At 36.3% G+C, this 25438-nt stretch overlaps 1 protein-coding gene across 12 annotated transcripts in view; it reads left to right on the top strand.

Annotated features, from left to right (window-relative positions):
• The window catches only part of TAFA2 (TAFA chemokine like family member 2), a 575512-nt gene that overhangs the window by 523599 nt on the left and 26475 nt on the right, over positions 1 to 25438 (top strand). For all 12 annotated transcript variants that reach the window (XM_055248653.2, XM_063620055.1, XM_063620054.1 and 9 more), the window contains 2 exons: positions 4219 to 4371; positions 5489 to 5613. In XM_055248653.2, the coding sequence (XP_055104628.1) occupies positions 4219 to 4371; positions 5489 to 5613 (278 nt within the window). The remainder of the gene's footprint in view (positions 1 to 4218; positions 4372 to 5488; positions 5614 to 25438) is intronic.

Below are 25438 nucleotides of genomic sequence, written 5' to 3' on the forward strand. Positions count from 1 at the left end.
ATAATTTTTAAAAATCTATGCCTATATAAATCAAATGTCATTTAATTTGATTTTCTTTCTTATGAATAAGTTTCTTTCACTACATAAAGCAGCTTGAAGCAAAGGTTTTGGTGAAATGCCTATGGGACTTCGTTTCAAAATATACCAGTCATAATAGCTTCAGAAAGTATTTAGAAATCGAAGATATGATTTAAGAGGCAGTATCTTAAGGCCTTGTTTCTGGGGCACCATAGAGCCAAAGGTCCTATTGTTGAAATGAGACATAAGGGCCATAACCTTGGAAGGCAGCAGTTAGAGCTGGGTAAGACTTTGTATCCCTGTTTCATGAGAATTTAATGAAATCTATATGTCTTTGCTGTCATTTCGCAAAAAAGTAGGAGGGAATACTTTGTGTTTATGCATCACATCCATGGAGGAAAAATATCAGAATTTTTTTTTTTTTTTTTTTTTTGGTGACTTGGGAATTGTGACATGAATAAAATTGTTTGTTTGTTCTTTTTCATTTAAATCTTCTCCAGGGGGTCTTGCATCATTTTAATATGATGCTAACTGATCTTCTGTGAAGCCTATTTTGTTAATTTGGAAAGCACTAATATTCGGTTAGGTTAGTTTATCACAAGCTCTGTCTGAATCTGTGTAGAGAATTCTAGTAACTGCTTGAATTTCCTACCGTCTCATTAACCTTTTAAAGAAAAACCACAGGAATTAGTTTTATCTTTTTAAATTGCTTGTTTACCATTTATTAAACACATACCACATGCTGAGCAGTTTACATGAAAAATTAGTCTTTGTCTACAAGAATTTGGTTATCATAACAAGACTTTAAGATATACAGCAGACAAATAAGAAAACTAAATGTATGCATACATATTTCATGTTCAAATCCTGCTAGACTAATTTCCCTCTTTGAAGTATCTCACTTCACTTGACATATTTACTTGCGCATATATATATATATTTTTTTGATATTTTTTCCTACCAATGCCTTCAAAGTTTTTGAGCACAAGATTATCTGTCATCTATTTTATGTATACATTTAGCTATCTGTATCTATCATCTATTCTGTTTTTAAAAGGTTACCTCTCTTCTCTTCCCCATAAAAAGTTTTACACCTTCAGTTTTAATAAGAAGGACAAAGGCTGAGAGAGATTTTTACAAAGTTCATTTCTCACCAGGAAACTCCTGCATGTTTGCACATTTTATTCATAGGCAGTGAAAAAAAAAAAAAAAAAGCACAGGGCAGGAAAGCCCTGCATCTATCAGGCTACCATTTTTCCCTTCCTGGTCAACTTTACTATTAATCTCCTAACATCTAGCATCATGCTCTCTGAAGGAGGGCATACCTCTCTTTCCCTTCTCTCCATTGTGCCCTGTGATCATCATTTCACCTCCTTTCTCTTCCAAGAAGAAAGAGGCACACTTTCTTCACCAGAGCTCTGGCATGCCAAACTTACCCAATGTCATTATCCCATCGTAGAATAATTTCTCAGAACCCCTCACATTATATGAATATTTAAATATTTTCTTTTTCACCTTGACTCTGCATTGGCTCAAATAAGCTAGGATGATTTGGGCTTTGAGATATCATGCTTCACTGACTTATTCTCCAACTAATACATTTGGAAAGTGTACCCTGCTGAACAATCTGAGAAGCAGTGAAATTACTACCTTGTAGTTATAGTAGGCTGAGTTGGTTGCAGTAACAAACAACATCCTAATTTTAGAGGCTTATAACAACATGGCTTTGTTTCTCACTCATATGCCCATCATGATCCATGCTGAGTCTGTTCCATGTCTCTTCAGTTGGGGATTCAGATTGACATGGCCTCCGCTATCAAGAACATAATTGGTTGCTCTGGCTGGTGGGGAGAAACATGCTGAATTACACAGTAGTTCTTAAAGCTTTCATATAGAATTGATATTGTTAGTTTCTCCTCATAAGTGGCCCATATTACTTTAACTTTCATTTCATTGAACAAAGCAAGTCATGCCCTTACATCTAAATTAAATGGAGTGGAGAAGTACAGTACAACCTTTGTCCAGAAGGGAGAAAACAGGACATACTTGGTCAGCAGGACTAATGACTGCCACAGTTACTTTGTCCTCTTGTTTATTTAGTCAGGCAAAATAGAAATAAATTTTGATTTTGTAAGGAAATGGAAAACAGATGAGTTTTCACTTCTCCTTTCTTTTTCAACATATAATAAAATCTCCTTGAAATACAGAAGGAAACTAGCCTTGGTGCTAGAATGGTACCTCTTTTTTCAGAGGAGAGATCAGGGGAAACTCACCATGTGCTCCTGGCTGTGATAGGACCGTGGAAGAGAACAGAGCCCCAGCCACCATAATGTTCTCCTAGAAGCTATCTTAGCTTAGTGATCTGCCTACTAATGTCACTACCTGAAGAAGCCCTAATCATCTTTCCCTGGCTTCATTCAGAGATTTAGAGGAGTAATCCCATCATGACTCACATCCCTGGTTCCCTAAATCACTCTCAGAAGTCCAAGCATCCCCAGAAATCTATAATCTTAGAGATGTTTTTCTCCACTCTGCTCTGCAATCTCCCTCCATCTCGCATTCTGCTGTGTTCTCTGCAATTGACAGTGTGCATCAGCTAACTCCCTGCCAGGTATTCCTACCACTCTTTCCTGGTAAATTCACTTTTTCTTAGGTATCTATTTCAGACCCTCTTTTTTTCTTCTCTAAGAGCTGCCATATTTCATAGGAAAAATAGATGAAATCAGGTAAGAAACTACCTTATCTTCTCACCACTGAACCCACTCACATCTACCTGACTCTCTACATATCCCACCTTCCTCTTGTTAAAATGGATTGTGTCCTCACACAAATCTAATGCCAACCCTACAGGGGCCCTGGGTCACAATTTACTTTTCTTTCTTAAGAACATTCTTTGTTAATGATCTATTTTCTCTCCTGTGTTGTCATTTTCCCTTTCTACTAGATCACTCCAGCAAACAAACATGCTTTTAAAGCATCCATTTAAAAAAATTCCCTTGACCCCATGATTCATTCCAGCTCTTGCTGCATTTCCTTTCTCCCTTCCCAGAGAAACTCCTTGAAAGACTTTTTATAACTATAACAACCTTATCTTTCCTTCTCTACTAAACTTACTTCAATGATGCTTTTATTTTTTTCATGCCACTAACATGATTTTTACCAAGATCAAATGTTAACAACAATAGAAATAGCTAACACTTACAGAAGTGCCTGCTATGGGGAGGCAGTGTCCTAAACACTTTATACATGACTCATTTAATCCTCAGTTAATCCTATGAAGATTGTGCTATTAATATCCCTCTTTTAGACATGAAAAAAACTCAGCTGCCCATGCGTAATAGATAACATACCAAGATCAAGGCAATATACCACGATTACTATTTGAAGAAGAAATGCTGAAAAAATAATGAAGACAAACTAGAATCTTATCATAATATAATGAGTAAGGTCCAAAATTTTCATTAACCCAACACACTTTGTGGCCTTATTCAAGGTTGACAAAATGAGTATGGAAGCCTGACAGCTTATTGGACTGGGTTTATAGGCAATTGGCTGCTAGATATGAATTATCCAAGTTCATGGTACCATTTGGTGGCAGTTGCCCTCTCAGGCAAAATGGAAAGGAATGACTCTGGGTTCTGGTGGCAATTTCAAGAATCACTGGATTTATTCATTTTCAGGGAAATTGAGGAGAAGAATACCGAGGATGTGGGTGCCCACCGTCTGCCTCCACTTTCTGCCTAGTCCTCTTACTCTCCCCTAGAAGAACACAAGCTTTATCAGCAACCACCCGCTTTGAGAATGGGGCTAGCCTCAGTCCCATTGCAGGGTACCTAGGCCAGAGGATTATTTTACTTTGATTAACACATTGAACAAAAAGGCATTAAAAAGTCATATGCAAATGAATATGTTTTTGATGACGGCACATACTGCTTCTGTATCAGACTTTTAACAGCTTATTCTAATCTAGTCACTAATTGTTCCTGCTTTACCAAGCATTCACTGACAGAAATGTTCCTACTGCATTTAGAAAAGAAATCAAATCTGCATTATGGAGTTAGCATCATTGTATTTCTCGTTTCATGCATGGTGGACCCCTTATAGAGCTATATTTAATGTACTGCTAATTAAAAAGGAGGGTGGGGGGAAGTGTCCAAAGCTTTCTCAATGTTGTCTTATCTTTTGTTTTTGTTTGTGTAGCTCACCATGTTAAAACGGGAACTTGTGAGGTCGTGGCACTCCACAGATGCTGTAATAAGAACAAGATAGAAGAACGGTCACAGACAGTCAAGTGCTCATGCTTCCCCGGGCAGGTGGCAGGCACCACGCGAGCTGCTCCATCATGTGTGGATGGTGTGACTTCTTCCATTCCTTATTGTGACAGCACAGCCAAGGATGTCTTAGAACTGGAACCCCACTATAATGCTCTCAATGGGGGGTCAATCCTGGGTGAACATACTACAAATAGCATAATAAGTTGAAACTAGAATATTGGGGTGGCATTTTGAAATCTAAAATCCTCTGGAAAGAGGTCTAAAATATTATGCAGTTCTGTTACAAAAGGCATTATAATGAGGTTCCATTAAATTAATGTGCATCTTATTTTGATACCATGACATGTTGATTTCTTGGTGGACAGTGGGAGGTGGAGTATGTGTAAATTAATTGGAAAAGGAAAGATGAAAATGGATGATTTAATATTATGGGTTCTTAAAGCCGTGGATATTCTTAAGAATTAAAAAAAATAGCACCATGTATATGAGTGAATATTTAGTTGTGGATAGAATTCACATAAAATATCAACTTTTATGATGATGCAATAACATATTAATTTTTTTCCTTGAGGGTTCACCTAATTATAGTAGGACATAAATCTTTATATGCATTTATTTAATTGATGTTACCATAAATAGTAATTTGTTAAGTGCTCATATTACTATAATATATTGTTTGTGATAAGGTTATAGCACACAGTTAAAAAGATTATGATAACTCTGACCCTCCTGATGATCATCTTATTCATGGGAATATTATATTGATTATAAAGTGTTGACTCTAAACTGGTCATAGGTCCATTTTCTTATATGTTTATATAAATTGGTGCATATACACATTTGCATAGTTTATTTTCAATATGTTAGCTTTCATGAAGTCTATTTTCACATGAAAATCCTGTAATATTGTGCCTATAGTTAACTATACTGCATTCTACACTTAAAATTTTATTAAGTGGATAGATCTCGTGTTAAGTGTTCTCATTACAATAAAATAAAAAATTTTTTTAAAGAAAATTATTTTAGTTAGAAAATCTTGAAAGGTTTTGTCCTTTTGAACAAAAAGAAAGGCATACCTCCGATACCTGTATTCCCACTGGTAGGAAAAATTAGTGGCTTTTGTTCCTCTTTAAAGGTGAACAAGAGAAATAAGTCCTAAGAAGAAAATGTTGAGTCAATTTTTTTCTCTCTTATAGCTTCAATAGTGGAACAGAAATGGTGGTGCCATATGCAGCCATGTCTAGAGGGAGAAGAATGTAAAGTTCTTCCGGATCGGAAAGGATGGAGCTGTTCCTCTGGGAATAAAGTCAAAACAACTAGGGTAAGTGGACAGCCAGCTTGGGAAAACAGAATGTCTCTGAATTAATAGAGAACGGAGCATGCGCAGTAACCAATTTAAGTGGCAATTGTAGAATGGAAGAGTATAGTTTTGCAAGATATGTTTTCCCCATTTTTTTCTTAGTTCACTTTTTTCATAGACCATTTTTATTTCACTCAGAACAACATCTTCCATAGATTACCATCACCTGTCATATTATCTGATCAATAAACACTGTTTGTTCCTTTATAAAATGCTAAGGGCAATGTGAACCTCCTTTCCCCACTGAGGAGGCATGCTAAATTCTGGGAAGGTGACCCCAATCGTTTATTTTTCTGATGTATAGTAATCTAAATAAATTCTGAAAACATTATTTTATATATTACTTTTAATACAGGTTTTTAACTGAGATTCTTTTAGTTTTATGGAAGTAATTATTTTGATGTCCCTGATTTCTGAATCATTAAATAGTTTTCTAGTGGTTAAGGTTTACCATTATTGTAATGGGCTACTAGGAAGAGTTTCAGATTCTCAGGATCAATACAAAAAGAATATTCTTAAGACACTGATGTATTTCAGCTTCGTAATTACTGACCTCTGGGTGATGGTAGACAACTGAAAAATAGCTTTGTTCCTTGATTTCCTAATTCGCCACATGGGTATTCCAGACTGGCAGAATTTGAATTCTCTTCTTTATAGAATTAGCAAAGGAAGGTTTTGTTTTGTTTTGCTTTTAGGAAAAGCATACTATAAATTAGAGTTGAATGTTTAAGAATAGATCAGAATAATGGTATAAATTGATGTTTTATAAAAAGTAACATTAAAGTAGAGACTGGCTAATTTACAACGCTATTTGATATAGCAGACTTTTAAACCTTGTCTGGACATATACGAGAGGCTTATTTTATAATCTCATCTAGATATGTAATTTAGTCTGCCAAGTAATATATTTAATACATTGACTGATCACCACACAGAAGTGACTAAGTTTCAAATGGCATGAATAAAAACATATTTCATGAGATTATTCTTGACTCTAACCTGTTAGCTAAGTGTCACACCTTTTCAAAACCTATTGGATGCATGATCAATTAGGATAATTATATTATTCAGTGAGCTAGCACATAATATAATACGTATTAATTTGTTAAAAACATTCTGGCAATGTAAATTTTCCTTATAAGGTATTTATACCATGAAAATATTTTCCCTAGCACTATTAATTCTCAGTCCAAAAACAGGACTTAAGGAAATTGGTTAACGTTTTAAGATTCTGAAGCAAATTTTTAAAATTGTGAGCTCTTGACTACCAAATTCTTTGTTTTTATTACTTCAGTGAACAAGGGGAAGCTATTATTTATTGTATGCTTAAAACATATGCCATACACTGAACAAAATGCTTTACATGAATTAGCTCACTTAACCTTCCTAATAGCCCAGTGGGAAGATAGTGTTATTATCTCCTTTTACAGATGAGTAAACCAAAACTTCCAAAGGTTAGGTAACTTCCCAAGGACTTATAGATAAATAATTAGGAAGCCAGGTTTCAAAACACATAGTTCCATTCCAAAACCCAATCTTTTAACCTGTACTTTGTACTAATAATTTAACTTATTCTTAAGCAATAATGATAAAAGTATCCTATAGTTCTTTTCTTATGAGGTCGACCTTTAAAAATATCTCTAACTTTCTGGATCATTGAAATGAAAAGGTCAAGACCATGCAGTCTAAATTCTCATGGAAAAAAAAAAATTTTTTGGAAGTGCTGTTTTACTGCCTTTTGGCCTGTTGACCATATTCTCAATGACCCAAATTTAAAATGGAGTTGTCTGCTTCACAAATTCTTCCAAATGTAATGAAACAAGGTGGAAGAGAGACTGAGAACTCATGAGTAGGGAAAATCACATCTACATCCTATAATTTATTTTAGTTATAAGACATTATCCTCTATATAGAGGATAGCACTTTCTATTTTTCTTTCATCTCTTTTGCCCCAAAGAATAGCTGGTAATGGAGGACCTTATTTAAGACATTATAGAGGGTATTCATGCAACAGTAGGTGTTTAGATTTAGTTTCTTTTAAGATATTCCTATTTCTAAGAGTCTGTGACTCCCATTTTGAAAAGAAAAATCATCATATATAAGAGAGAGAAAGACTTGAAAGAAGCAGCTTCTTGAGGACAACCAAAGTAAATTCTTATCCTTTCTTTCCTTCACAAGAAAAATGTTCCTTGTGAAAATTGAGCTACTTAGACATTTTCAACCAAAGGAACCCCATGGCATTCCAAATAGAAAGGCAAAAATGTGCGATTAAGTTTGGCCCACAAAACAATTCGGGCAAATTTCCCTGATGCTACAAATGAAGCAAAAAGTTTTCAAGGTCATCAGGCTATTATTGCTCGGCCATCTCCACTGAAATAGTGCAAAAAGTGGAGGAGATAAGAAAAATTCTTAAAATAGCTCTAGGCATGTATTACTTTGCCCACAGTGGAAGTGTTGGATAGAGGAAATGTTGAATAGAGGTAGATAGTGGAAGTGTTTCCATCGTGCATAAATAGCGCTGTTTTTGAAAACAAATTTGAGTCATTATTTTAATCATTGGTATTACTGTCCATATGTCTGTTTTCAATAATGTGGTTGTGATCACCATGAACCAAAAAGCCATTGAACTCCTGATTTGGCAGGTCCCAGCCGCAATTGGAAAGGCCAGAAGTTATGTAGGAATAGGTTACAACTAACTCAAGAGCTGTCTTAGCAAAAAGCTATTTGCTTTGCTTATGCAAGATATGTTGGTCTTATGGGATTATCACTGCAAGCAAAATGGCTTGAGAAATAATTAAAATTTGCAATAACGTACACTCTCCCTTATAATGGCCCATAGCCAATCTGGAGTGCTTGGGTAAGCCTGTTAAATAAATAGCAGTCAGCCAGAAGTAGTAATAAGGCTTGCATGGCCTCAGCAAAGATGAGTGGCACCTTCCCGAATTGACTACAAATCAGGGTCTGAGTGATTTTTCCACTTAAGACTAATTTTGAGCCTACATTGTACTTACTACAAACGTGAATTATACTCTTCTTCTGTTTTTGTATTGGATTCTGGAAGCTTTTTGGTTCTGACCCATTTCCTGTTGGTTCTAACAGGGGGAAAAGGTAAAGAATAAGGAGTCCTTTTTGGAACATGAGTGTTTTGTTGCATTCCTGTTCTTCACACACCCAAGCATTTAATTTGGAAACAGTGGAAGATGCAACAGTTGTTTCCCAAACCCCATTTCTCAGTCTAAAGGTGGAAAATTTGTGACTTTCTGTGACATCTATAACCGTCTCTTTTATTACTTTTAAGATCTCCTAAGTTAAACAGAAGGAAAGGAAAAGTCATACAAGCCTTTTGATTTCAGACTCACTTTCAAAGATAAATAATAAAGAACTTTCCAAAGGGTCATTAATAAGAGAATCGTCTTTCCAGTGTGAAAGAGTGCATAATTATATGCTAATTATACCACACAAAAGTAACAAGGGGAAAGGTGCTGTAGAGCTTGTAAAATATAAGAAAAGAAAATCTTTAACATGGTTGAAAACATCAGAAAAAAACAGACTGTGATTCTTTTGTGTGTGTGTGTGTGGGTGTTTTGATATTCTTTCTTTGTGGAAGATCTAAAGGAAATAATATTCTGTTTTTAGGATTTATAGTCCTTGCCTAATGGTGTGGACACCAAGCTACAAAATACAGTGGTCACTGCAGTTTTTAATGTTGATTCTTACCTAAGGATCAGGTTAGAGAAACTTGGTCTCTTACCTGACTTCATATTATATAAGACTTTACATTGTTTTCAGAAAGATTACCTTTATGAATCATATATCCCAGGTCTATTGACTTTTCATACACTTAAGAAGAAATTTTCTGGCTAATTTTTAACTAATTGAAATCTTTCACTTTATGCACTTATTTAAAGTGGCTTAAGCAGATAAGATCTCCGTAATTTTTAAATGTTCCTTCAAATATAAATTGATTTTAAAGGTATGCATTATATTATTTTATTGTATAATGCAATGAAAATCAAAATATATTAAGAATTTCCTATGCAGCACATTTTATACTAATAGTACTCATATTAGAATCAAAACAACAAAAGCAAACATAGAAGCATTTACTTAGCTCTTACTGTGTTCTGGGCACTCTGCTGAGTACGTTGCAGGTATCTTACTCAATTTACCCAACCGTAGTAGATATTAAAGAGAATGCAGAGATGCATGGCTTGATCCCAGCCCACAAGGAGTATGCCATTGAATGGAGGAATGAGTAGTGTACAGTTACGTCATTCTTTTCTTTTTTTCTCCTTTTCTTGAGACAGAGTCTTACTCTGTTGCTCAGGCTGGAGTGCAGTGGCACATTCTTAGCTCACTGCAACCTCCGCCTCTTGGGTTCAAGCAATTCTCATGCCTTAGCCTCCCAAGTAGCTAGGATTACTGGCATGCCCCACCACACTCAACTATTTTTTTTTTTTTTTTGTATTTTTAGTAGTGACGGGGTTTTGCTGTGCTGGCCAGGCTGGTCTCTGACTCCTGGTCTCAAGTGATCCACCCACCTTGGACTCCCAAAGTGCTGAGATTACAGGTGTGAGCCACCACACCCAACCACATTATTCTTTCCTTTACCCATATGCAGTCTATTGACAACAAATGTTGGAATCAATGGTAAATATAAGTTAAGAGTAATATTGTAACAATAATAGAATAGCATAAGAATGAGGATGTTGTGCTAGATTCAATTTCAAGTTTCTCTAACCAAGGTTTATTCTTGCGTTCCATGTGACAAGAAGATTTCTAACTTCCTTTCCAGCTACATTTAAATGACAGTAATAACTGAAAATCTCAGAAGATAGATAAGTATTAGGTTTTTAATCCTTTCACTGTCAGGGTGAAAAGAAATAGCATCTTGTGATGCTTTGCTGATTAAAGCCTCAGGTTGTACTCTTCCATTTGGATTTCATACCGAAGCTCAGTGACTCTGCTCTGCTGGTGGATCTAAACAGTGTCCAAGGATCCTAATTCAGACCCATGGAAAATGGTGTACACAGCAAGAGGAAAAAAGTTCATTTCCTTACCTTAAGGTGGTGCAATTTGTGTAAATTCTTCCATCATCAGGCTGTCTCTAGCCTTGCAAATTTAAGTACAGTTTTAGAATAGTGTGGTTCTTTCTTGATCAGCTCTTTCTTAATAGACACATCCCCATTCATTTGTCTTCATCTCACTTCCAGTCAGGTCCTAAATTACATTCTGGTCCACAGCACAGACTGTAATGACCTTTAGGGTTTTTCTAATTATTTTAATGGAACTCACAGTAAGAAATACATCTTACATAGTGATCTACCACAAACACAACATGCACATGCACACTTATATATGCTACATTAAAATTCAAGTTGCATTATAATGTTTTGATTTTATTATCTTCCCTCCCTGTTTCCCTCCCTCACTTCCTCCTTTCCTTCCTTCCTATGATCTCAACCTCATAAATTGCTTTTATCACCTGCTTATGTGTTGCAACCTGTAGATTGAAAAACACTGCTTTAGGAAGTGGTATTTGACTGTTTCCTGTGTCCGATTCATAGAACTGATAGCCGCTGCTAACTTTAAGAGAAACAAACTGCTGAATGAAGAGCTTTCAAAACAACTTACCTTTCACATTTTAATTCTAAATATTTTTATGCAACATTTTTGGGCCAAAAATTTCAAAAGACTTTGTGAAATACAGATTTTGTGGGAAAGAATATGTGTGCTATATTCAAAAAGTCTTTATTGCCTCCTATTGTCAGATTATAGTCTAAATTCTGGTCAGAGCACTGAAAACAAAACAAAACAAAACAAACTGGATGAGAATCCCTGCCTTCATCAGGCCTGTATTCTAATAGGGTATATTCATTTTTTTATTGCTGCCATAGGAAATTACCACAAATTTAGTGACTTAATACAATATCCAGTAATTATCTTTAGGTCAGATGTCCAGGCACAGTGTAGCTCAGGTGGATCTCTGCTCTGGGTTTCACAAGACTGAAATTAAGGGATACGTTTCACCTTTTCACAACAGGGCTTTGTTTCTTTCCAGAGACTTTGGGGAGAATCCACTTCCAAGCTCATTCAGGTTATTGTTAGAATTTGTTTCTTTGCAAATGTAGGACTGAGGTGACTGTTTCCTTGTGTATTAGTTCATTCTCACACTGCTATGAAGAAATACCCGAGACTGTAATTTATAAAGGAAGGAGGTTTAATTGACTTACAGTTCCACATTGCTGGGGAGGCCTCAGGAAACTTACAGTCATGGCACAGGGCAAAGGAAAAGCAGGTATCTTCTTCACAGGGCGGCAAGACAGAGTGAGTGCAAGCAAGGGAAATGCCAGATGCTTATAAAACCATCAGATCTGATGAGACTCACTCACTATCTGAGAACAGCATGGGGGAAACTACCCTCATGATCCAGTTACCTCTACCTGGCCCCACCCTTGACATGTGGGGATTATGGGGATTACAATTCAAGGTGAGATTTTGGGTGGGGACACAACTAAACCATATTACCAAGGTAGCCATCATCAGGAGGCTCTCTGGCCTTCTTCAGGATGCCTGTCATTCTAATCATATTTCCTCCTTCACCTCAAACCAGCAATGGCATATTGAGTCTGTCTCATGCTCTGAAGCTTTTTGACTTCCCCTTTCACCATCTGTTCCCTTTCTTCCTCTTCTACTGCATTTCTGTGGTGGGCTCTTTTGGCTTTCTCTGCCTTTTTGGGGCTCAGATGATTGCATTGCGTCCACCTAGATAGTCCAGGGTAATTTCCCTCTCTTAACATCAGCTGATTAGCAACCATAATTACATCTGCAGAATCTCTTTATAGCAGTGCTTAGATTAGTGTTTGTTTGAATAATCAAGGGATGAAAATCTCGGGAGTATATCTTTGGAATTCTGCCTACCACATGGGAGGATAGAAAAAAATAAACAAAATAAGTAAGTAAATATATAGTATATTGGATGTTGATAGATGCCATGGGAAGAAAATTAAGCAGGGAGGGGAAGTGGGGAGTGTTGCTGAGCAAGGGAGTTTGCAGAGTTGATTGAAGTCTTGGGAGGTGAGGGGATGAGCTACATGGCTAAATGGAGGACAAGCTATCCAGGCAGAGGGAAGAAGTAAAAGTACCTGAGATGAGAGCTTTGCTGGGCAAATTGTATTCAAGGGGTAGAAATGATGCCTGTGGCTGGAGTGGAGTGAACTAGGGCAAGTGGTAGAATTAAGGTTAGAAAGGCAACATGAGTAATATCACAACTGACTTAAACTTTTGTCCTAAACAAATAGAATGAGGGATTTGCCATTATGTGAGATGGAGAGAACTGTGGGAAGAGCATGTTTTATGTTTTACATTAATAACCACTAAATTTAGGTCATTTAACTTAATGAAAAACTAAATATGGTATAACACCTTAAATTCGATATTTCTGAAGAAGAGGAGGTAGACATTTTTTCTATAGTAATGAGAAATTCAGAAATTGAATAAGTGATGTTTATATTAGATAATATTTAAACTCAAATGACATGGAGATGTAAAACATAACACTTAAGGAAGCATATAGTCACTATAATAATGTTAAGTTTTAAAGAGATTTGGACAGAAATGGATTAATATATTAAGGTAATCTTTTTCTTTAATTAGATATTGAGTTCAAGGTAGATAGGAAACAAAGCTAGTTGTCCATGAAGTAGCATTAGTAAAAGTTACATTTTTAGGCTAGGTGCAGAGGCTCATGCCTGTCCTTCCAGCACTTTGGGAAGCTGAGGTGGGAGGATTGCTTGAGGCCAGGAGTTAAAGACCAACATGGGCAACATAGTGAGACCCAGTCTATAAAAAAAAAAAATTAGGCAAATGTGGTGGCATTCACCTGTACCCCCAGCTACTTGGAAGGCTGAGGCAGGATAATTGCTTGAGCCCAGGAGGTTGAGCCCAGTATGCCATGATTGTGCCACTGAACTCTAGCCTAGACAACAGAATGAGACTCTGTCTCAAAAGAAAGTAATATTTTAAACCTGATATTTTAAATTTAAGAGCTGATTACTTAATTAAATATAATTTAATAGGGCCAAGAGTGTCTACCTTGGTATTTGTTTAAGGAGTTATTGAAAAATGATGCAAAAAATATATCATCAGGCTCTATTTCCAAAACTTGGCCTGTATTTTTGTAATTGAAATGAGAAATGGGCGATATATGAGTGCTTTTAAGTTCCTCTTAGATGTAGAAGCTTCTGCAATATTTGAGCCAGGTGTTAATCTGTAGCTGTTACTCCGAATGTTGTGCTTATAATCTTACACTTAATTGTGAATGTTCACACATTGTAATAGGACCAGTTTGAGCACCATAGAATTTCATTTGCAACTGCAAGGTACATCTTTAGGTGACTGCTTCTATTCTATGAACTAAGTGGTGAGAGCAATATTTCTGTCTCTTACCTGAGGGCTGATAGATAAAATTCTGTCAGGGCTTTATATCTAATATTTAAGACCTTGATATTTGTTTAAAGGCAAGCATTCCTGGGAGAGGCAACACTTTTACCTGGTTTTGATTACTAAAATGCCTTAATAAAAGAAAAATGGCACCTCGTAGGACTTGGGGAATAGAAAGGTATGTTCAAGGAGCCATACTTGGTGGTGCTTCTGTGCTTTTTTCCTCTATTGTGAGTGGCAAACTGCCTATTAAAAAATATGGATAATCTTTCCTATGTACATTCCCCCATGGCTCTTTCCCTCCTCTGTCCATCACACGTTTTATGTGGGATTTAACTCTCTTAATCAATGACTTCAGATCCAATTTCATTTTCTTACTCTGGAGAGTGGGGGAAGATGCAGCTGAGAAATAACACATAATTTTCCCACAAGCTCAGGATTTCTAGCTCCCTGCAGTGCTGTCCAGCACTTGTCAATTCACCTGTGAGTAGTGGAGAGTTGTTTGTGAAGTGCACCTAATATAAAGGGTGGCATTGAGGTTTACTTTAGAGTGATCAAACCTCATCTGGATGTGCTCAAGGAAGTCCTGGGTACCAAATTTTAATGGGGTAGAAGAAAAGAGGCAAATGTAAAGGATTTTGTGGAGATTTACCTTAGGGAATTGAAGCACTAGGAGCAATATGCTTTAAATTATTTGACGATATAGCATGTGAAAGAAAAAAATGTAGATTTGCTCTGTGTGACTACAAGGGATACAACTAAGGCTATAGTAATAACTTTCTCAGTGTCAACTCTAGATGACATTGAATGGGCTGCCTTAAGAAACAGTAAGTTCCTCATTTTAGGATGGCAAATATTTGTGACTTTTAGGGATGAACAAAAATTTGCAGAGTTGTCTAGATCAAGCTATCAAAACAAAAAATAGCTTGTATGAAGGCATGACGGAATAGAAGATCATATCTTACTCATGGAATTGAAACCATTTCATAGGGTAACAATGTGTGTGAGGGGAAGTATGTAATGAGGAATCCTTGTGAGGGGAATCATGGCAGGCTGAGTTTGTATCATGATGGGCTTTTAAATATCATGTTAAAAGATTTGGATTTTGTTCTCTATGCAGTGGTGAATCATTGAAGAACCTTAATCAAGCAGGTGAGGAGAAGGGTCTGATTTATACTTCAAAATGTCTATTTGGCTGCAATGGGTCAACAGAATCGAGGGAGGTATGAGGTAATGGGCCTGAAGTAAGGTAGGGAGGTGATGGTAGTGTGGGTGCAGAGGGCAGGGAATTGATAGGGCTTGGTAATTAATTGAATATGAGAAGTGAATGAAAGGAAAAATTCCAGACTCACATGCTTCTTACATATTTCTGGCTTGACTTATTTTTGCAATAGTACTGGCTAATGAGACTATGAGGTAGAGATATCTGGAGGATAATTTGATATATAGGCCTAAAGGTCAAGATAGAAATCTGGAAATTATTATTCCCTAGGTGGTATTGAAATAGTTAATCAAGAATGCTCTCTCAAAAGAAATGCATAGAAAAACAAGAGCATCAAAGACATTTTAATAACTATTGTGGAAGAAAGTACCTGTAAAGAACAAGAAGTGTGGACAGAGATATAGACAGAAAACCAAGAAAGACCAGAGTCTGGGAGAATGCAGAAGTTGAGTTCCAGTGATCCAGGGCTTTCAATTGATACAAGGATCTGGAACCTACAGACAGGTTATGTGGCTTTATGTCTCTTTCTGGATGTGGGATTTGCAAGAAATACTGAGTTCTTGTCCATTAGATGAAAATTACTTGTTTTATTATAATCCTAAAACTTGCCTGCTAGTTGGATGATGTCATTGTTAACACATTGTAGACACTGCAGAATATACATCCATTTAAAACAGAATGCACTGTTTAAAGTACTTTAAAAATAAGAATAAATATGGGCTGGGCACAGTGGCTCATGCCTGTAATCCCAGCACTTTGGGAGGCAGAAGCAGATGGATCTCTTGAGGCCAGATGTTCGAGACCAGCCAGGCCAACATGGTCAAACCCAATCTCTACTAAAAATACAAAAATTAGCCAGGTGTGGTGGCACATGCTTGCAGTCCCAGCCTCGGGAGGCTGAGGCATGAGAATTGCTTGAACCCTGGAGGTAGAGGCTGCAGTAAGCTGAGATTGCACCATCGCACTCCAACCTGGGCGACAGAGTGAGACTGTCTAAAAGAGTAAGTATGAATCTCCTTAGCAGAATTAACAAACTCTGTTTAAAGGAAGCTTGTCTGTTCATTCATTCATTCACTCTGTGAAGATAAATTGAATGTATGCTATGTGGGTATGTGCCAGACATTGTGCTAGATTTTGGGGATTCAGATTTTTTAAAAGTTATGACTCTGCTGTCCAAGAGTTCACAAGCTCACAGTCAATTGGATAGAAAGTCAGTAAATCATTGTCATGTAAAGAAGTGGTAGGACAGAAGTTTGTGTAAGTGCCACGAAAGCACACTGGCAGTTTAATATTGCATGGCCCATAACTCTTCTAACACTCAAGGATACCAGATTGTGATGCCATTCAAGGGCAATTTACCTATAATTTGTCTCCTTAGTATATAGCAACTAAACGCAATCTAACAGAATCTAAATATTATGTTCCATGATGTCAAGATTGAACTGAATTTTTTTCCTGCCTTTTTATCTGTATGGTACCATCATAATAGAACAAAATCCAATGAATTGCTTTCTCAACTAGACTATCTTCATATACATATATATGTGTGTGTGTGTATGTGTGTAAATATATATACACACACATGCAAGAGAGATGGAGGCACATACAGACACACACACACACACAGAGCAGAGAGAAAGGAGAGACGGGGAAAGGAGATAATTTGCATATAAAAAATTGGGGCTGCACTAATAACTCTAATTAAATTGAAAATAATTCAAGATTCCCATGAGCAGATAAGAATATTGGAACCTTATAACATTGCACATATTTTTAATGTTTTAAGCTTATAAAACACTTTAAAAATTTTGAAGTAATGTATATTAGTTATAGCAAAATCAGCCATTCAGTAGAAATGTGATCTAAGATATAAAACTCAAATTGCCAAATTAAAACAAAAAATAATACATATAGCTTATACTAAGCCATAGAATTCCATTTATTGTAATGTTTAACATTGAACTTGTTTGACATGAGTTATTTAACTGTTAAATATATGCTTTGCTCTCATGGGTCAGTATTGTGGCATTTTTTTTCCTGTTAAGTAGCAATGTTGGCTTCCTATGATTTATGGTAGGATTAGCTTAAAGTCAATAAAGGATTCTTTTGTTGAGATTCTGCTTGCCATTGGCTATTTTACCTTTATATTTTATTGCTTATTCTCTTCTGGTGATAAACATTTTTTTACATCTAAAAAATTTGCTTATTTTTATAAATTTAAAGGCTACAAGTGAGTTTTGTTACATGGGTATTTTGAATAATGATGAAGTCTGGGCTTTTAGTGTAATCATTTTCTGAGGAATGTACATTGTACCTATTAAGCCACTTTTCATCCTTCACTCCCCTCCCACCTTGCCATCCTTCTGAGTCTCCAGTATCTATTTTTTTTTATTTGTTTTTAGACTTTTTTTTTTAGACTTTAAGTTCTGGGATACATGTGCAGAACATGCAGGTTTGTACATAGGTATACACGTGCCACGGTGATTTGCTGCACCCATTAACCCATCATCTACATTAGGTATTTCTCCTAATGCTTTCCCACCCCTTGCCCCCTAACTCTGACAGGCCCCGGTGTGTGATATTCCCCCCACCTCTGTGTCCATGTGTTCTCATTGTTCAACTCCCACTTAGGAGTAAGAACATGTGGTGTTTTGGTTTTCTGTTCCTGTGTTTGCTGAGAATGATGGGACCAACATATTTTACACTTACATTGCATTTTCTGTTCTCTTCTTGGTCCTGTTAAAAGAAAACTGGTGAGGTCAGGGAGAAGGATGATAGAGAGACAGAGAAAGAGAAAGAGAAACTGGGTAATATCAGGCAGCGTAAATTTATTTTCAAAGAATGCTTGCAAATAGAATGCAATCTTTGCTTTGCAACTTTAAAATACTCTATATTTGAAAAGGCTGTTTGAGTAATTGTGAGGAGAGTTGATTTGGTCAGCCTGTTTCTAGGATTCATATACTGAGATGCATTTATTCTATCTTGAAAGAAATCAAATTGAATATTCTCAGACACATTGGCTGACAGTCAGGATAATCTAAACAAGTATCATGATTAGAAATCTCAACCCCCAACTTCAATTACAACATATGATCGATTTGTGAGATTACTGAAGTCAAATGTCTAGCCAGACAGTCCAACTATTGTTTGAGATTAAATTTCACAAATGAAATCAACTTGTTGAGAGCACTCCTGCACATATAATATAGTTGTGAACCATCTGCCTCCAGATTATAGCTTTGAAGATTTCTTAGATGGGTTTTAAGTGAATTCCCTTATGAATAAGGGAACTTATGATAAAAGCTGTTAATGGTAACTTTAAAATAATTCACGTTGTACCTACGTAATGGTCTAAGGACAGCCTATTCAATAAAACTGTTCACATCACTATGTGATACTGAAGGTAAAGATAAATATTCATAACATGAAAAAAATTGTTTGTATAAGTTGATTTAAAATGTCTACAGATCATAATAGAATTATTTTCAGTAGTACTGTTGATGTCTCACTTAAGGGTTTAGCCTTTCTGAGGTTACTGAAATTAGTGACAGGTGGAGACATTGTCAAGGTGTATCAGGTAATTTTTGATTCTCCATTTTACCCACCATAACTATTTGAGGTAACTGTGCAATGTTAAGTCTACCTAACTTGTCAAGGCCCCACAAGGCCTTATAAACCTAATATCATCCTCCCATTTCTTATGCACTGTGGTTCTCTCAGTCTAGTCCCTACAGATGTGCAACAATTCTATCTCATAATGGGTGCTTACATAATACGCTTGGCTCTTCCAGAGAACTGCTGGTAAAATTTGCTAAGAGGCAGCTGGGATATTAGTGCTGCTGTACCAGCTACCTCTTCATAGGTTTTACAGGAGAAATGGTCACAGCAAGAGAGTGTCTTTTTCAAACTCCCCTAGAAAGAAGTTCAAGAATTATTGTAGCTGTTGCTCAGTCATCAAATGATTTTGTTTATTCACCTGGAATAAGGTATTCAGGAAGTCAGAAAGCCAAGTATGATGGTTAATTATATGTGTCAATTTGGCTGGGCCACAGTGCCCAGATATTTGATCAAACATTATTCTGTATGTTTCTGTGAGCCTATTTCTGGATGAGATATATGTTTAAGTTGGCATACTTTGAGTGAAGCAGAATACTTCAATAATGTGGATGGGCCTCAATCATTCAAGGCCTGGGAAGAACAAAGGGACAGCCTCCCTTGAACAAGAGGGAATTCTCCAGCAGACTTCTTTTGGATGATAACTAGAACTCCTTCCTGAATCTTCAGGCTGCTGGCCTCATCCCAGCACATTTTGGACTCACCAAGCTCCACTATTGCATGAGCAAATTTCTTATCATGAATCAATCTCCTCTCTCTTCTCTCTCTCTCTCTCTCTGTCTCACACACGCACACACACACATATATAATACATTATACATGTGTATTATATATTATATATGTATTATATATATAAAATTATATATTTATAGTGCACATATATAGTCTCTATATATATGTGTGCATGTGCGCGTGTATGACTATATACATTTATCTAGTCACAGGCTTTATGCTGAATGAAAATGCCAAGATTACATATTTTCTTGACTCTTGTATAATGAGAGTTTTTTAAAAGACATCTTTTAGAGCAATATCTTAGTCTGTTTATGCTGCTGTAACAAAACACCACAAACGATAATTTATAAAGAACAGAAATTTGTTTCTCTCAGTTCTAGAGTCTGGGAAGTCGAAGGTCATGGTGATGGCAGGTTATTGTCTGGTGAGGGCTGCTGTCTGCTTCTACTATGGTCCCTTTGGAGGGTAGGAACACTGTGTCATCACATGGCAGAAGGTGGAAGGGCAAGGGAGCCAAATGTGGTGTGAAGCCTCTTTATAAGGTACTTAATCCTATTTACGTTGGAGGAGCCCTCATGACCGAATCGCTCCTTAAAGGCCCCACCTCTTAATGCTATCACATTGGCAACACCTTAATTTTAGAGGGGACACATTTAAACCATAGCAAGCATTTTTAGGTTAAAAGCAAAACTGACAGTACGTAATAATTTCCCATATGACCCCTACCTCTACACATGCACAATCTGTCTGTTATCAACACTCCCACTAGAGTAGTTCATTGTTAAAAATTGACCATTATTATCATCCAAAGTCAATAGTTTACATTAGGGTTCACTTTTGGTTTTGTACATTCTATGGGTTTAGACAAATGTATAATGACATGTATCCACTATTATAGTATCATACAGACTATTTTCACTGCCCTAAAAATCGTCTGTGCTCTACTTATTTCTCTCTCCCTTCCAACCCCTGGCAACCACTGATCTTTTTACTTCTCTATAGTTTTGCCTTTTTCAATATTATATAGTTGCAATGATGCTGTATGTAGCCTTTTCAGATTGGGCTTTTTCCGCTTGTATTTACATCTCCTCTGTGTCTTTTCATGGCTTGATAGCCACACCTGTTTTTAGCTTGAATAATATTCTATCACCTGGATCTACCACAGTTTATCCATTCATTTACTAAAATGACATTTTGGTTGCTTCCACATTTTAACAATTATGAATAAACATCCATATACAGATTATTGTGAAGACATACATTTTCAGTTCCTTTGCATAAATGCCAAGGAGCATGATTGCTGAATGTATGGCAAGAGTATGTTTAATTTTTTAGAAACTGCCAAACTGCCTTCCAGAGGGGCTGTACCATTTGGCATTCCCACCAGCAATAAATGAGAGTTCCCGTTGTTCCAGGTCGTTGCCAGCATTAGTATTAGTATTCCGGGCTTTGGCCATTTTAATAGATGTGTACAGTGGAGGTTCAGATATATTTTTGGACCTACCTCTTCAGGCTACACATCTCTTATTGTATCTATGAGATACCAAATTAGTTTGGGAAGGGCAGTCTTTGAGAAGATATATAAGACAAGCATGTCATTTAAAAAATTGTCATCCTAAATTATCTAAGCCTAAAGGAATGCATATTTATGAGGAAAAAAATGTTATTACACCAAAGGAAAAATCTCATTTTTCTCATACCATATATCAGAGCTAAGAATTGTAGTCATAAAGGCATTCTGAAGCTCCATGCCTAGCTGTTTGCCTCATGTGTAAGCAAGGAAGTCTTATTCCTTGAGAGGAGAGTAATGTTCTATGTTGGTTTACGAGGACTTTTGCATGAAAAAAAATCCTTCTAAATTGGTGAAGACTCCAGAATGGCTCTAAGAATTCTATTGGCTTTGCTTTACTCATTCACAATGGGATACAGTGCTAGGAGCTACTATCATCTATCAATATATCTGTCTGTGTATCTGTGTGGTGTGGTGTGTGTGTGTGTGTGTGTGTGTGTGTGTGTGGGTGTGTGTGTGTATCTATCTATCCATCCATCTACCTCAGTGAGAAATCTGGTATGATTGGCTGAGCATGCCTTCAAGGATGGCATAATGATTAAGAACCCCGTCTCTGGAATCATATTACTTGAGTTTGTATCCCAACTGCCATGTATTAGCTGGTGGTCTTGGGAAAGTTACTTTACATCAATACTCCTCAGTTTCCACATCTGGGAGATGATGACAATAATATATCTGCCACGGGCCGGGCGCGGTGGCTCACGCTTGTAATCCCAGCACTTTGGGAGGCCGAGGCGGGCGGATCACGAGGTCAGGAGATCGAGACCACGGTGAAACCTCGTCTCTACTAAAAATACAAAAAAAAAAAAAATTAGCCGGGCGTGGTGGCGGGCGCCTGTAGTCCCAGCTACTCGGAGAGGCCGAGGCAGGAGAATCGCATGAACCCGGGAGGCGGAGCTTGCAGTGAGCCGAGATTGCGCCACTGCACTCCAGCCTGGGCGACAGAGAGAGACTCCGTCTCAAAACAACAACAACAACAACAAAAATAATATATCTGCCACATAGATTTCTCACATGGATTAAATTAGTTTATATATGTAACACACTTAAAACAGTTTCTGGCCAAGTATGAGGGTTATATGTGCTTGTTAAGTAAAACAGATAAATCAAGCAAGTTGTTAATAGGCTAATAAAATGGGCCAGTTTTCTCATAACTCAAATATTAACAAATATTAACATTATTATTCCACAGTAGTCAGTCTTGTTAAAGAAATACTAATGTGTAAATAACTCAAAACTTCCTTTACTGTCTCTATTCATACTTAAAGTAGGGCTTTGAAGAGAAAGCACAAATTCACTGGAGGTTGGTCTGTCTCTTTTAGAATAGCCACAAAATTTAATCCTAGAAAGAAACCATAGAACTCTACTAAATGGATTTCAGTGCTTGAGAACAGTCTCCACCTGGCCTCAGACATGGGGCTATTCTAGTTATTTACCATAGGTGGGCCAGGTGGGGACTGTTGGACGACACGATTGTAAAGGTGCTCTTCCCAGGATATGCTGCAAGAGCAGAAATGTTTTTTCTTATTTATAGCCATCAGACATTGGGTTTTCAGCAACATCTCTTATGGACTTATCAGGCCTACCAGGTGAAGGAGACAATTCTTCTTTTTCTGACAATCACAATTATTGACATTTATTCAACTAGTATTTCTATGTCCACTGGTATAATTCAAAGATAGCCTTATATGCATGCACAAATCTTTTATGTTTAAAAAGTGCTTTGTTAACTGGAGAGCGGGGAGTATTAGTCTGGGTTTATGAGCTAGGTTTTTGTGTGTGTGTGTGTGTGTGTGTGTGTTTTCATTTTCATTTTAAGTTTTTGTAGTTGTTTGCCTGTCGCAATTTTAGATGAGGTTAGCCTGGAGTGGTTGTGGCAGCAGGAAAGACTTGTTTATTGAATGCTGAGTCACCCTTGCCCATTTTGCTATTACTAATATAACATTAATGTTCTTACTAAATCACAGAACACCAAGTAGAAACTGATGCAGAAAGTGTTTATAGATATTCATCAATTAGCAGAGACCAATAATTCCTATGAATGGAATAACCAATAAAATCTAAGTGATTTTTGAACCTCAGTACATTTTAACCAAAATATGTTGCAATATGTCAGGTTTTGCTCTTAGGAGATGTTATGTACATAGCATACATTCTTTATAATTTATCTTGACTCTAGTATAATCTCAAAAATAGAGCAAGCTTTGTTCTATGCTTTGTATAGAAAATGCATAGCTTTGTGAAGGATAATGATAGTATCAAAGAGCTAGAAATACATTCGTGCTTACTGCCTTATTTATTAAATAATTAGATTTCATATTTTGTAGCAGGAATAGAATAATGATAATTTTAAGCAAATAAATTTATTTTAAAAATATTTATTTCAAAATATGTTTTGAAAATGTTTAAAAGTTGCTGTTTATTATATTCTTGCTGGAGGCATAATTGCACTTAACCTTCATAGCAGTGTAATAAGATATGGATTGTCGTCATTTATAGGTAAGGAAACTAAGTTTTTTTTAGTGAAATAACAGGGCCACACAATTAATAAATATTTAAGTGAGCATAATCCCAAGACTAGATGATGTTCTTAACCCCATGCTCTTAACCACTATGTTATATGTATTACCCATCTGATTCTCTGAAAATCTATATTCATCATTGTCTTCATCATCATTATTACTATTAGATAAACATTCAGTTTGTGTAGGACACATTCCATTTTAGCCAACTTTTAATTATTCATGGTAAAGAAATGAAAAAAAAAGTTAGGAGAAGAGAAATTGAAAAAGATATGCAATTTTCATGTTTCAATTTTAGGCAAAATTAGGAAATTTTCATTATAATAGAATTTTTCTCTAAAATATAATAGAAAAAAACTTAAAAAATCTAGTTGGTAAACTGAAGAGAATACTAGGTAATATAAAATCCCAATATTTCAGTGTTTTAAAATAGACCTAGATTTTTGTGAGACGCCTATTTGACCTCCTTGTTATAACAACTCTTTTATCTCAAAGGTAGTAGTGTGTGCCATCACTTTAATGTGATTCTCAGAGTTCAGGACCCTGGACTACAATACTAACTGATAATATTATAGTCAGCCTTTCACATTACTATCTCTATGTCTCATCTTTATGATGGGAAAGTTGAAGAAATTAGTGCAGTGCTTTATCTATATATACCTCTTTAATGCCAAACTTTAACATTTATTAGCAACTTGATGTGATTTAGCGGATTTCAGAAACGTTTTATGCTTCAAGGAATGCTCTTTTTTGCCTATCACAGTGACTGAAATTCTTGCATTAGAGAGTCATTCATTCACAGCTTGAAGACTTTACATCTAGGAGGTATTTATTACAATTAAATTTCCATTATAAGAAGAATTACTCTATGTGGGTGATGATATAATTTATTGTTCATAGTAGGACATATTTCCAGGATAAACTCAACAGGAATTCAGGACAACAGAGGTAAATCAGAGTTATCCCAAGCAAAATGGAAAATGTAATCATTCCAATTGTAAGTCACTATTAGCTAATGTCTATTTTAAGTATCAGATGAAAGCAAGTTTAGAAAGAAGACTCAGTATAAGCATGATTGTAATGCAGAAGTACTATGCAGGCAGAAGAATACCAGTAATAAATTTCAATTATTAATTTTATGAATGACTCATCAATACCAAATTCATCAGTAAAGTTGAATGCACATAACTTGACTTTCAGTTTTAGTAATAGATCAGGTGATATCGTTAAGTTTCTCCTCCCCTCATCCCATAAAAGAAAACTGAAGAACTTAACAAAATATAAGATAATATGTTTGGAGGCATTGGAAAGCCAACAAGAAGGTGAAGAGTTAACTTGTCCAGAATTTAGGAAAGGATGAAGACTAACAGATTAGTCTGTTCTTGGAAATCACTTAACCCATGGAGGAAATTATCAACATTAGAGGAGTGGCTCAGTGGATAAAAGTGCATTGACAACCTTGCAGAACCCAGGAGACTGCCATAGTAGGCTAGGGATTGCTGAGAAGGGGAGCCCTGGTGAATCTCTCTTATTTCTTATTGTAAACCCAAAGTACAACACCCCAGGAGGAAGAGGGAATTAAAAGTAGAACAGCCCTCACAGGGCTCAATCTGAATCACTTTAATACCTGAAATTAGATTGAGGTGAGCAGATATTTTTAAGGCATGCTTGGCAAAAGCA

Source organism: Symphalangus syndactylus, chromosome 17 (genome assembly GCF_028878055.3).
Source record: "Symphalangus syndactylus isolate Jambi chromosome 17, NHGRI_mSymSyn1-v2.1_pri, whole genome shotgun sequence".
Lineage (NCBI taxonomy): Eukaryota > Metazoa > Chordata > Mammalia > Primates > Hylobatidae > Symphalangus > Symphalangus syndactylus.